The 12353-nt window shown below is 44.3% G+C and overlaps 1 protein-coding gene across 3 annotated transcripts in view; it reads right to left on the reverse strand.

The window, feature by feature from the left end:
• The window catches only part of kcc (solute carrier family 12 member kcc), a 123200-nt gene that overhangs the window by 1638 nt on the left and 109209 nt on the right, over positions 1-12353 (reverse strand). For all 3 annotated transcript variants that reach the window (XM_089591734.1, XM_089591735.1, XM_089591736.1), the window contains 10 exons: positions 5187-5459; positions 4606-4791; positions 4304-4539; positions 4026-4213; positions 3768-3929; positions 2265-3703; positions 2073-2180; positions 1643-1663; positions 274-581; positions 55-194 (listed from right to left, as the gene is read on the reverse strand). In XM_089591734.1, coding sequence (XP_089447860.1) covers positions 55-194; positions 274-581; positions 1643-1663; positions 2073-2180; positions 2265-3703; positions 3768-3929; positions 4026-4213; positions 4304-4539; positions 4606-4791; positions 5187-5459 — 3061 coding nt within the window. The remainder of the gene's footprint in view (positions 1-54; positions 195-273; positions 582-1642; positions 1664-2072; positions 2181-2264; positions 3704-3767; positions 3930-4025; positions 4214-4303; positions 4540-4605; positions 4792-5186; positions 5460-12353) is intronic.

Below are 12353 nucleotides of genomic sequence, written 5' to 3' on the forward strand. Positions count from 1 at the left end.
TGTCGAAAAAATCGTTGGTGATCGGTATGGAGTCAGCGTTGATTAAAAGGATACAGTTTGATTCGCGCTCGATGTTTGTGTCCTTGGGCGGTCCGGGCAGATTGAGAATGACCAGTTGAGCCTCGTGGCTCTTGTTGACGATAACCTCGTTGAGTTTGACTGCCGTGTGCATTCGCCTGACGTTGTCCTCTCCCCTGTAAAATCGGGGGAAAACAAACATTTTGCACAATCCACGAAAAGTTAGCTTGAAAAAAAAAAAAAAAAAACACTTACGGTGTGCGGGGCCCTGGGCTCTCCTCGGAGGCCGCCTCCTCTTCCTTGCTGTCCTCCACGTTCTCCTGGTTGTCGCCACCAGCTTCCTTCTCGGCAAGAGCCTCCTTCTCGGTGGGAGCCTCCTTGCTCGGCTTGGGCGATCCCTTGGGCGTGTCCTTACCGTCGTCGTCGGACTTATCTTTCTCCTCCGATGTTGGCTTGTCGGGTGGTTGCTCGGCAGGGTTTGGCTGAGTGGTCGGCTCCTGGAATCGGACCTTCGTCTGCTTTACCTCCACGTTCTGGTGGTGGTGGTCGACGATCGCCTGGACCTGTTTGGAGTATCGGGGGAAAGAAGGGAAAAGGGGAAACATTCGATCAAACACTTTGTACGTATTTTGCAAGCTTTTTTAAATAATCAACCGGTCTGTAGAAATAGATTTTTTTTTTTTTTTTTTTTATTGCAATTGAACGCTGACATATATGATACACGTATAATAAGCACTTTACAATATCAACGTTCAATTTCAAGGGAAAATAGCGATGACATTATGGGAATACTGGCTGCGTACAAGACTAGTGAAAGCGGCCGTATATATGTGAACGCCAAACAAAATATATTCATGTATGAATTGTGATCTAGTAAATTAAAGCCATTAAACATAAAAGTGCCATCATCCAAGCTGAAAATAATGGAGCGCTATAAACAAGAAAAAATGTGTAATGGGATTTTTCAGGCTTTTTGTGTAATGATGTGTAAACAATGCCGATTTTTTTTCTTTATGATGAGTGTTTGCTCTGCGGGTGATGGTACAATCTAACGGTAAGATGTATAATTATTGTAGGTATTACATGTATACGGAAACAAAATCATAACGGATGGAGCGAAAAAGTTGCGATGCATTCGAATCAGTCCCATAAACCATCGGCAACTTCTTCACGAAACGTGCAACGATGATGAAAAATCCATGTCGAAGATCATTCAAAACAATTTTAAAAACACTTATTTATTTGTATAACAATAAAATGGCATCTAAATGATCGAATGATATATTATATCGAGTGTCTATATGTTGATGATTGCGTAAAAATACATGTGTAACATAAAAAACTGAATTGGTCGTTGTCGAATATGCGAACAGCTGCCCTAAGGGCAAAATAACAAAGGGTGAAACTCGATCGGGTTGTCGATAGTATGTATATATGTAACAAAAAACATGGTGTATTATGAGAGATAAACGAGACACATATGTACATGTATATTGATAATGGAGACACTAAAAGATGGCAGTGTGGATTTGAGGAGATAGAGAGAGGCCGGAGCCTTTTCAGCTGTATGTATAAGGTTTTTTATTCTGACAAACCGGAGGCAAATAATCCTCGTCTATAGTACCTCGTTGAAGTCGGCCGCCGACTGTGGCGCAACATAGACAGTGGGCGTATCGAAGAGTACGAGGGGACGCATCCGCGACAAACAACAGCGCAAAAAAAACAGATATTAATTTTCCGATCAGTTTTTTATAATCACTTTTATCACAGACATCAATCAACACATCACTTATTTCTAGTTGACATGTTTTTTTTTTCTTTTATAGCTGTACCATCAAATAAAAGTATAAGGCTCGTCGAAATTCCAGTTTCAAACAGATTCACGTGAGTTAGTATACTAAAAAAAAAGAAGCTCGTTTATCGCGTGAAACCATTTGAAACAGTTATTTCGAGCCCCGCATTAAAAACATTGTATATAGATTATTATTATTATTATTGTACAACTTGATGTGATAACAATAAAAACGAGAATCTGTTAAGTTGAAACGACTTACGATGCCGAGGGATTCCTTCTTATTGAGTTGCATCTCCCGTAGCATCTGGTTCCTCTGCTCCATGAGCAACGTCCTCTCGTACGTGTAAGCGGAAATGTCCGAGTCCATCTGCAAAAAGCGGAAAACGATAATCGAGACAAGTGTTCGAGTAAGTCTAGGTGAAAAAAAAAAAAAAAAAAAATGGTGACCGACCATCTCGACGACTTCGACCTCGGCCTCGATTCTAAGGTCGTAGAGGAACTTTTTCAAGTCCTTCTTCATCTGAATGGAGTTGTCCTCCATCTGGGCCACCGTGAAGATCTTCATCTTGCAGTTCTTCCAGGTGCGGTGCTGCTTGAGGAGGAAGGGCAGAAGCATGAGGAGGCCACCGTCGTGCACGATCCACCATACGTGTATGTCCCCGACGACCTTCTCGCTCGAGTCGGGGAAGAAGTTGATACCCTTTGGGACGATGAGGGCCATCTTGGCCGCGGTGACGCTGCGCATGGTTTGCAGGAAAACGCGCCAGGTGCGCTCGCTCTCGGGCTGGCGCCAGCTGTACGGCCAGCCGAGGATCACGCAATTGGGCTTCATCCCGCCGAGGCCGGTCATCTGGACGAGCGAGCTCAGCCCGTCTATGACGTTACGGGTGACGAGCACGTCCACGAAACCCTTGACCTTTTCCTCCTCCATGGTCCGTCTGATGGCTTGTTTCGCGGCGCTCGCGTCACCCGAGCGCCTCGAGTAGTCCCCGGCGATGCAGGCCACGGTGATGGTCAGACCCTTGCCGGCCTTCAGTTGGCTCACGAAGGCAAAGAGCTTGCGGTACTTGGGCACGAGATCCTCGGTGAGCTTCGACAGGATGAGAATCTGGGGCCGCCAGTTCTTTGTGTGCGGCTGGCCCTCCTCGAGCCGCAGGAGGGAGTAACGGGCAGCCGATAGGGCCAGACCCCTGATACCGTCGCCCCACTCCTTCTCCGCGCCCCGGTACTCGATGTACTTGTAGATACAGCCGGCCATGCCCATGGCCAGTAGGGCGTAGTACCAGCTGGTCATGAACATGACGGCGATGCAGAGCGACAGCCCGAGGAAGGACAGGGTCCAGTGGTAATACTTGAAACGGGGCCTCCAGTTGGGGGTGCGCAGGAGGGTCTGAACGGCGCAGGCTAGATTGACGAAGCCGTAACACATGAGGAAAAACATGGAGAGTAGGGGCGCTAGGTAATCGACGTTGCCGAGGAGGATGCCGCACTGGCAGATGGCGACGGTGAGGATGAGGGCGCGGGTCGGCTCGCCCCGACTCGAGCTCTTGGCGAAGGGCGCGAGGAAAGGTATGATCTGGTCCTTGGCGATGGCCTGGAGCAGCCTGGGTGCCCCGGTGAGGGATTGCAGGCCCGCCCCGAGGGTCGAGAGGAACGAGCCCACCAGGATGACCCACTCGTTGGGCCAGGCTATATTAGCGACGACCAGCCGGCCGCCGATGCTCTGGCCAAACTTATCTCTCAACAGAAGATTGTCCACTGTACCGGCGAACAGGAGCACGCACGACAGGTAGACCGTCGAGGTCGTCAGGATGGCGCAGATCGTACCTATCGGGATGGACTTTTGGGCGTCGGCCAAATCCCCGGATCTATTGGAGCCGGCCATTATACCTGCAAGCAACGACGGACCCGTAACGTGACGGTAAACACCCATTTGTTGTTTGTTCCACCTCACCTGTCACCGAGGGAAAGAAGATGCCGATGAGGATGGTAAAGGTGGTCGTCAGATCTACCTGGATCTGATTGTACGAGCTGCCGCCCATAAAGTCAATGTCCCTCGGGTTGTCCCCGTAGGCGATGTACTGGCCCGTCTCTTGGAAACTGCCCATCAGGTTCTCTGCAAGCGAGATGAACGACGCGTAACCCACATACAACCACGTAAAAGCAAACGTATACTCGGGTAAAAATTGTTCGCAGGGTGGATTTGGCTCACCAAAGAACACCCCGCTGTAGAGCCCGCGGATGCCGGTCCTGATGCTCACGTCGCTCGTCAAGTAGTACGGGTCGCACTGGTTGCCTCGCTCGTTCGTGCAGAAGGTCTTGTTCAGGAAGGCCGAGTACTTGTAGCAATGAGCCTGCACGTTTATGTCCTTGAGCAACCGCTTGCCCAGGATGCACATCCTACACGTGCACACGGTTTTCATTTACAATGGAGTGCAGGTACATAATATATGCATTGTATGGGTCAGTGATGCAAGGAAAGGGACTCACTTGAGCTTGTCGTTGCCGTAAAAGTTGCAAAACAGACCGACGTACACGGCGATGATGGAACAAATGACGCACGCCAGGGCCACGGTGGCGAACTTGTTGACAAACTTGACGCCGATGAAGACTATCGTCCCCATGACAATCAGCAGACACGTGCCGTACACCCGAAAATTGTTGTACATGATGCTCGCGTCCTTGGTAAAGTCGCCGAATATGCTGAGGGTCGGCGCCATGTACGTCTACGGGTGAAAAGCGTCAGCAAAACCAAGGGTGTTTGTGGCAATTTACGTGGTTGTCATACGCACCAGGACGATCTCGACGGCGCCGATGATGTACATGGCCGCGGCGAGGGTCGTGCCCGTGTAGAACAGCATACCGACGGCCCCGCCAAACTCGGGGCCCAAACTTCGCGATATCATGAAGTACGAGCCACCGGCCGGCACGACGCCGTTTGTCGCTATCGCGCTCATGCTTATTGCTGTCAGCATCGTCTGTGGATGCAATGCCGGGTATAAATACAATAGAATTTTTTTTTTTCTTTTTTTTTTTTTTTTTTTCCATGCAATGCCCACGAGAAACTTTTACCCAGGTGCAAGTACCCCGTTAATTATACACACATCAACTCTGATGACCGACTACGCGTTGGGAGAGATACTTTGAAAAAAAAAAAAAAAAAAAACAAAAAAAAAACAACTTCAGACTCAAATAAAGTTTTTAATTATAAACTGCGGCAAATGAGGCCACTTGAAACGCACAGAGTGGCCCCACGAAACTCGTTTGAATTTCCACACAAGTTAATCTCTTGTACAGTTATTTCATTGAAGAAAAAAAAAAAAAAAAAAAAAAAAAAATGGATTTCCAAGAGTGCAAATGGAGATGTACTAACGACGCAGCAGCAGCAGAACACGATGAGGAAGCCCTGAACGGCCCCCGCAGTGCCAACGACCCACGTGAGCCGAATGAATAAGATGACGCCAAAGATGTTCTGGATGCAGGGCAGGTAGACGCCGATGAGGGTGCCCATGCGAGCGCCACCAGGTTTGCCGGCGCTCGGGGTGCCCGGCTTCGCGTCCGGATCCGTGGGCGCGGGTATCGTGTTGCTGTAGTCCGACAGGCTCTTGAGCAGAGTCGCGGCCCTCGGTCTGTCGTCGAACTCCTCCTGCGAGTAACCACAGATACCACGATATTTCATTGCTCATTTGCATCACGTTACCCCTTACGAATTTACGCTGTTGCTTTTTTTTTTTTAGATTATTTCACGCTAGATCTATCCCCCTCCCTTACCCTCTCTCACCATTCCTGCAGGCTATAAATCCTCTTCAAACGTTGCTACTATTATATTATAGGTATATATATATGTATGTATATATGGTTGCTTTCAATGCTACTTTTCCCACTCGATTGATTATTATCATTAAAATCTGAGCTATAATAGCAAGTTTGACCCTGTGGGTTTAATGCCAACGTATACTCAATTCACCCCAGCAGATAACATTTTCTCGAATAATAGTTGATTAAAAAAAATGTTAAACAATGATTGTCTACGTGTGGTAACTGAAGCTCAGTTTATTCAATTATTTTCCATGTACCTGTATATAAGTGTATTATATGATACATAAAAAGAAGAGTTTGGTGTTCATCGCATGAAGTTGGGACAAAAAACCATGACTACTTATTATACACAGGTATAAGTAGCAGTGACGTCGAAAAAGTTCGCGCATAAATTGTACATCAGTCAGTGAAGGGGGGGGGGGGGAAGTTTTCATCTTCGCCGTCCCAATTTTTCTTGTGCAAAGTAGGACCGATCCCCTTAAAAAAGTTTTACGCCAAGACTCGCGCCCTTACAAGTGTCAAGCGGTATAGGTATAAGGACAAAACACATTCCAAGATCCACCAACTGCCGTGTCTTTTGCTCCTAATTGCATGCCACAGCGAGGGTGGATGGAGGAAAAAAAGAGTAGTAACGAGAAAATAATATACTAATTCATTCGCCCCACCTTCCTTGCCAATCTCCCTTTTTTCTTTCCTCCAAACTCTTTTTGCACTCAGCTTTTATCCTTCGTTGTTTTATTACGTATAAGCACCCGCTCGCGCATTTAAATTTCATGCAGGTCTCCTTAACGCGAAGGCAGCGTGCTTTTTAATTCCAAGTACACGATCTGCTGTTACTTTGCTACGGAGCCAGGATTTTTTTTTTCGCCTTTGTCAAATAAGGCAGCAAAGTGGACCTTTCTCGGGAGAAAAAAAAAAAAAAAAAGGAGGAATATTAAAAAACCTCCTCTGCTTTTTTGCGCCCGAAGAGGAGCGCCCCGTCCACGTAATTGTAGAACTACTCTGCGACCGACGCTTTTTCGATTACGAGCTGATCCCCCGGTTCGTGAAAGAAAACCGAGAAGAGGATTTTTTCTTTTTTTTTTTTTACAGTAGACCAGCTCCTTCTCCTTTCCTCGGCCCGAAGCCCGATCGATTTTAATAAAGTTATTAGGGTGAAAATACAAAGCTGTACGTATGGATGCTGCTCGCTATACTTATCGTCCATTTTTCTCCAGATGTGCCCGAGTTTGATGATTTTTCTTTGCTCTGTTACCGAATATCATATGGGTACATATTTACAGGCGCACAAAGTACCAGACCGTCTATATATTACAGGGAGATATTTAATGAATCCATTGAAAAAAAAAAAAAGAAGAAAATTCATAGAAAACATTTCCAATGGAAATCCAACTGACGCCTACTCGAGCCGCTATTCATCGGGGTTATATTACCCGATCGTGGAGAAAAACAATAGTACCACATAATATGGCGAAGGACGAATAAAGCTACATCCTCTTTACTAATATTCATCGCAATCTCGAGGGATGATATAAAAAGCCAACGCTGCGAAAGCCTGAAATATCTCGTCCGCGCGGAGCTGACATACGGCTGACCATACACGGACCTCGACTACTCGAAGCTCCTCCTCGACTTTTTGTCCTTTCAGATTTTTCCTCTTTATTGCGCCATAATGCACATATATTTCACTGCACACACGCTATACGCAAAGCTTATTACTTATACTTATACCTCCCACCCCCGTTTTTTTTGGGTCCCGCATGAAAATTTGAGCTATAAAAACGTACAGCCGCGTCGTTGCGAAAACAGATATTAAAGAACAATGTTTCATCAAACGCGAAAAATAAGTATTTGATGTCCTTGGACACATACCATGGATATAAATACACTCATCGATGACTCGATGGAAGTAAATGTTTTGTCAAGTCGAACGAACATCGTCGGCGAATAAAGTACACCCATCACCGTATATATAAATAATATCCCAAGTAAGCCGATGCAGATGAAAATAAACAACCGGCGTGTACATTCAACTAACCCAATTTCCACAGATGTGTCCTCAGAGAGAGAGAGAGAGAGAGAAGGAGATGTGGGGTGAGGGGGAAACAGAGACATAACTCATAAGCTCCGCGCGAGCATTACGTAAACGAGCAAACGACGACGGGGAGCATCAGAAGGAACGAAATGGAGCGAAGGTCGTCTGGGTATGTATGTGTGCGATGTTGGAAGAGTCGAACCGAAATTTCCATTAAGCTTATTCGACGTCCGGCCCCTCGTGAGAAAAAGTGACGGGGAGCGTGTACACATGGATACACGAAACGCATGGCTGCAGCGCGCGGGTGATTGATAAATCGCGGGCTCGAGGGGGTTGGGGTTAAATTTGCTCGCTTTGCGGGTGATACGTCAGCCGGAGCGACTCTGGGCTGGATAACTTTTGGAGGAAAGTCCTTGCAAATTGAAATGCTTGGCGTATTTTCTGTATCCTCCTTGGGCGTCCGGCCACTGGGGACTTTTTCATTTTATACCGTCAGTTTTAGCTGTCTGATGATTTAGAGAGAGAGAGAAAAAAAAGGGAAAAAGATAAGAGAGAAATGGCACCCTTGGGAGGTCCTTGGTGAAAGCGCGCGAATTTTTAGAGATGCTTTGATGGTTGGGAGTTGGCTGGTTAATTAAAACTTAATAACTAATGAGCACGATTTGATTATTTAACAATGGAGTAGAAACTGATTATCTTGTGTAATTAGTACGGAAAGGGAAAAGAGGTGTTGTGACAATTTGCTTCGACGATTGTTGTTTAAATTTATAAATTGCACGCTTTCTTCATACTACATAACAAAATTACATTAAAAATAAATGCGCGGTTATATATGTATGCGTGTAATAAGCATAAAGTTAACTTTATTGGGAGCTGCGCTGTAGCATCTCTCCTCTTCATTAGTCGAAAAGAAAAAACAATTTTTTTTTTTTTTTTTCATTGACTCGTTTTCTCTTCATAGTCGTGCTAAAACTTGTATAAGAAAATAAACGCAATTAACAGTTCTCGAGATTCCTGGCGAAACAACTTTTTTGCCGCTCTACAGTTGAAGCAAGTATAATGAAATTCCTCGTGAAATCACACAGAAGTACGCCGAAATTAAGAAAATATTTTCATTAGCTTCGCTGTTTCCACTGAATTATTTCGCATTGTCATTCTTCTCGTACTTCCAGAAATAATCTGCTCTCCATTAAATTTTTTTCACGTGTTTTTTGTAACTACTCATATTATTTTGTTGAAAGAATTAATATTGTAATAATGGATTTCCAATATATTTATATTGTGCTGTATAAACAAGATAAACACTGGTTCCCGATGCACCGAGTGGAAAACCTATTATGGATGCGAGAACATCGATCAAATGATTCTCACACGATGCACTCAAATTTACTGTAGTGTAAACTTTCATCTTTTACGTTTTCGGCTGGTTTTTTTTTCCTCTTTGACTTTTTTTTTTTTTTTTTCTTTTTCGAGAGGATAAGAAAATACATAAAAAAAAACTTTGGATCTTTAGAGACTATTATTCATATCGTTTGAAAAATAATTTATTTGCCTTTGTACCCATGTATTGTAACTTGCAACACTGCGATTGTCATCGTACAAACGCGAACAGCACAATCAAACATCATACGCATATATGCTACATACTCGCTTAATTGGTCCACATAGCAACATCCATAGTACAGCAGCGAGTAATAGCGTACCCAAAGTTAAAAGCCCCTTTCGCGAAAAGGCAGCTGCCAAACTCCGCTCCGAATAACACAATAAGTCCGCACGGACAAATTAAATTAGCTCATCGTGCTTTAAGAGCAGCATCAGCACTCACGTATGTGCGTGTAGTACCTAATCCTCTGTATACGTATTAGGGTGTTGTTTTTGATTTCCAAAATTTTATTTTTTTCAGTCATTAATCCTGTGGTGATGAATTCAAAAGTTAAATTAACTTGATTTCGATTTCTTATTTAATTAATACGGGATTTTTAAAGATTTTGAGATAAATATATTTTTTTAAACGGTTAGAACGATTTTTTATCCACCTAATAATCATCAAATCATGTTGAGTAAAGTCAGATCTATAAACTAATTTCTTTTTTTTAGGCCAAAGTGTTTTTGAAGATGATTCCACAATTCGAAATTAATCGTAGAAAATACACAAAACTGTAGAATTATCTTCCAAAATTTCGTTGAATATAATAATCTTTCAGCGTATTAAAAATTGTTGGAACAATTGAAAAAAATGATGTCTTAAAATCCCATGTCAGTTAAGTTGGACATTAGAATTTAGTCAATTATCACCAGAGTTTTATGATTAAGGCGACAATGAAGAGATTCCAGTGGGTGCATAACTAAAAAATAAAATTTGGGAAATAGCGAACGCGGCTTTTCACGTGTCTGCGTGCCAAGTTCCCGCTGCTGCTCCTGGCCAGAAAATTGCGCCCCGAGGCCTTCTCCTCTCCTTTGACCCCCTCTTTCTTGCTATTACTTCAGAAAGTTCCTCGACACTGTTCTCTCTCTCTCTCTCTCTATCTCCGGAATGCTAATTTCCAAAGGCCGCGTAAGTAGGTACGAGGTATGGTAATTTCGCGCTGCCGGATTTTCCAAATTAAAGCTGCGCAGCTGATGCTCGGCCCCCCCGGCGCGTGTACAGAGTTAGCGCCGGACTACTCGTCCGTGCTAATTACGGCCAATTAGGACCATACACGAGAAGTCAATTGGCGCGCGCGAGCTTTTTCGGCTCACATGGTACACACGTGACGGCGGTAGCGGTGTTAGTCGGTGAATACTTGAATGAGACGGTGATACTGTTGAATAGCAAAAAAACGCATCCACGAGATTTCAAGGATTTCAATATGCCATTAGCTCCAAAGGACGATTGATGTTAAAAGAATTTCCATGTCATGTATGCATGCGCTCGACTGTTTTATCAACGAAACAAGAAAAGGGAGTTGAGAAAACGTTCGCTCGTCACTTTTGAATTCAAAGGCGACGCAAAGAGAGCGGGATCCTCCAGTGCAACGGAGACAATTAAAAAAAATCCGCGCGCCAATGAGGCTACGGGTGGGGGCAAACAAAAGGATAATTTGAGTTCTTTTTAAAAATCTCGGGACAATTAAAACTGCGACGTTGCGCGATGAGGGAAAAAAGATGAAGCCACGCGGACAAAAAGAAACGAGGTCGAGGGTTTGAGAGCCGCTCTTGTAGCCGCGCGATTATAGACATCGGCCTCCCCCACTATCGGTACCTCACTGTGCCATCCGATCTCTCGTCCTCGTTGCCTCTTGTATAACTTTGTAAAATAAATAAACAATCTTCGTTGATCAGTTGGAGAAAAAAAAAAAAAAATGAGGAAGATGCAGGCTAATGCGAAGGTCTCGCTGTTTCGGCTCGACGAAGATGAAAATAAATGCCAAACTCGCTGTAGCGAGGGGGAAAAAGAGAGATGAGACGTCGACAAAAGGGGCATCTCGTGTGCGAGCAAAACGCGTTGGTAGGCAATTTTTTTTTCATCCGAGCGAGGGGGTGTGAGATCCGTCACGAGTCACGATCCATTTTCGTATGGGTAGGGAGGGTGAGAAGTGGAATGCTTCGTTTATCAGTGTACGAGCTCTTGTATTTCGTTTTTTTTTTTTTCATTTATTTTCAAAAAAATATGCTGATGTGCAAAGTGCTCGGATCGATAAGGTTATACATGTACTTTTTTGGCCTATACTTTTGCACCCTCTACACGCGAGAGTAAGAGTTTTATTTTAATTCGAGGTGTGCCAAAAAATAGTAAATCAAATAATACTTTACACTTTACCACTCTAACTACACATCGTACTATTTTATTTTTATATAACTTATGCAGGAAACATTTTTCTAAACAAAAAATGATGACAACTTCACCATGACGGTCGATTCAAAAAGTTCTGCCATTACTTTGTTTCGTTTGAAACTACGGTGCTTAAAAATCAATCCAAAAGATAAACATTTTAAAAATGGTTTTTGCGCTTTAAAACAAACGACGTCCCAATTTTAAGTAGATCCACTCAACGTATGGTCAGACGCCATCTGAGGAGGGCAATCACTGTGAATCTTTTTTTTTTTCCGTAAAGTCTCGATGGTTTTCAGCTTCGAAACATTCTTTTGCAAAATTCACGCGGTACACGTACACGAATTTTCGGAAAATCGAGACACGCGCGCCTTATCCGGTATCCAGGGCATCGGAGTAATTTTCTCGCACCGCTGTGCAATTCCACCTACATTCGGACGATTTGGCATCTAATCGCACGAGGAATACGACGTGGGGGTTATAGGGGGAGGGGGAGAGGAAAGTGGAATTATCGAGGCGAATTTTACCGAAAAAAAAGGGGGGGAGAGAAAAAGGAAACACGCGGGTATATATGAGCGTCCTTGACGTGAAAGGTCAATTTCGCGAGTTCTCCTCCGAACGAAATCGTTCATCCGCGTGCGATACTAATCAGCTGTAAAAAAATCAACCCCCTGCGCCACATGTCGCCCTTCCATCTCCAGACCGAGTTGGTGGGATGGAAATTATATGTTCACGATCACGAGCGGATGAGGGAAAAATCAGTGGGACAGTGAAAGAGGGCCCTTCGTTAAAAAAAGAAGCACCCAATTGTCGTTCGATTTCTCTCTATCTCCCGGCGACCTTGACTCCTCCGTATATTCTTGGGCATCAAGTGA

Source organism: Copidosoma floridanum, unplaced genomic scaffold (assembly GCF_036245765.1).
Source record: "Copidosoma floridanum isolate Cflo_tuat_1 unplaced genomic scaffold, Cflo_Japanese_pri ptg000013l, whole genome shotgun sequence".
In the NCBI taxonomy this organism is placed as follows: domain Eukaryota; kingdom Metazoa; phylum Arthropoda; class Insecta; order Hymenoptera; family Encyrtidae; genus Copidosoma; species Copidosoma floridanum.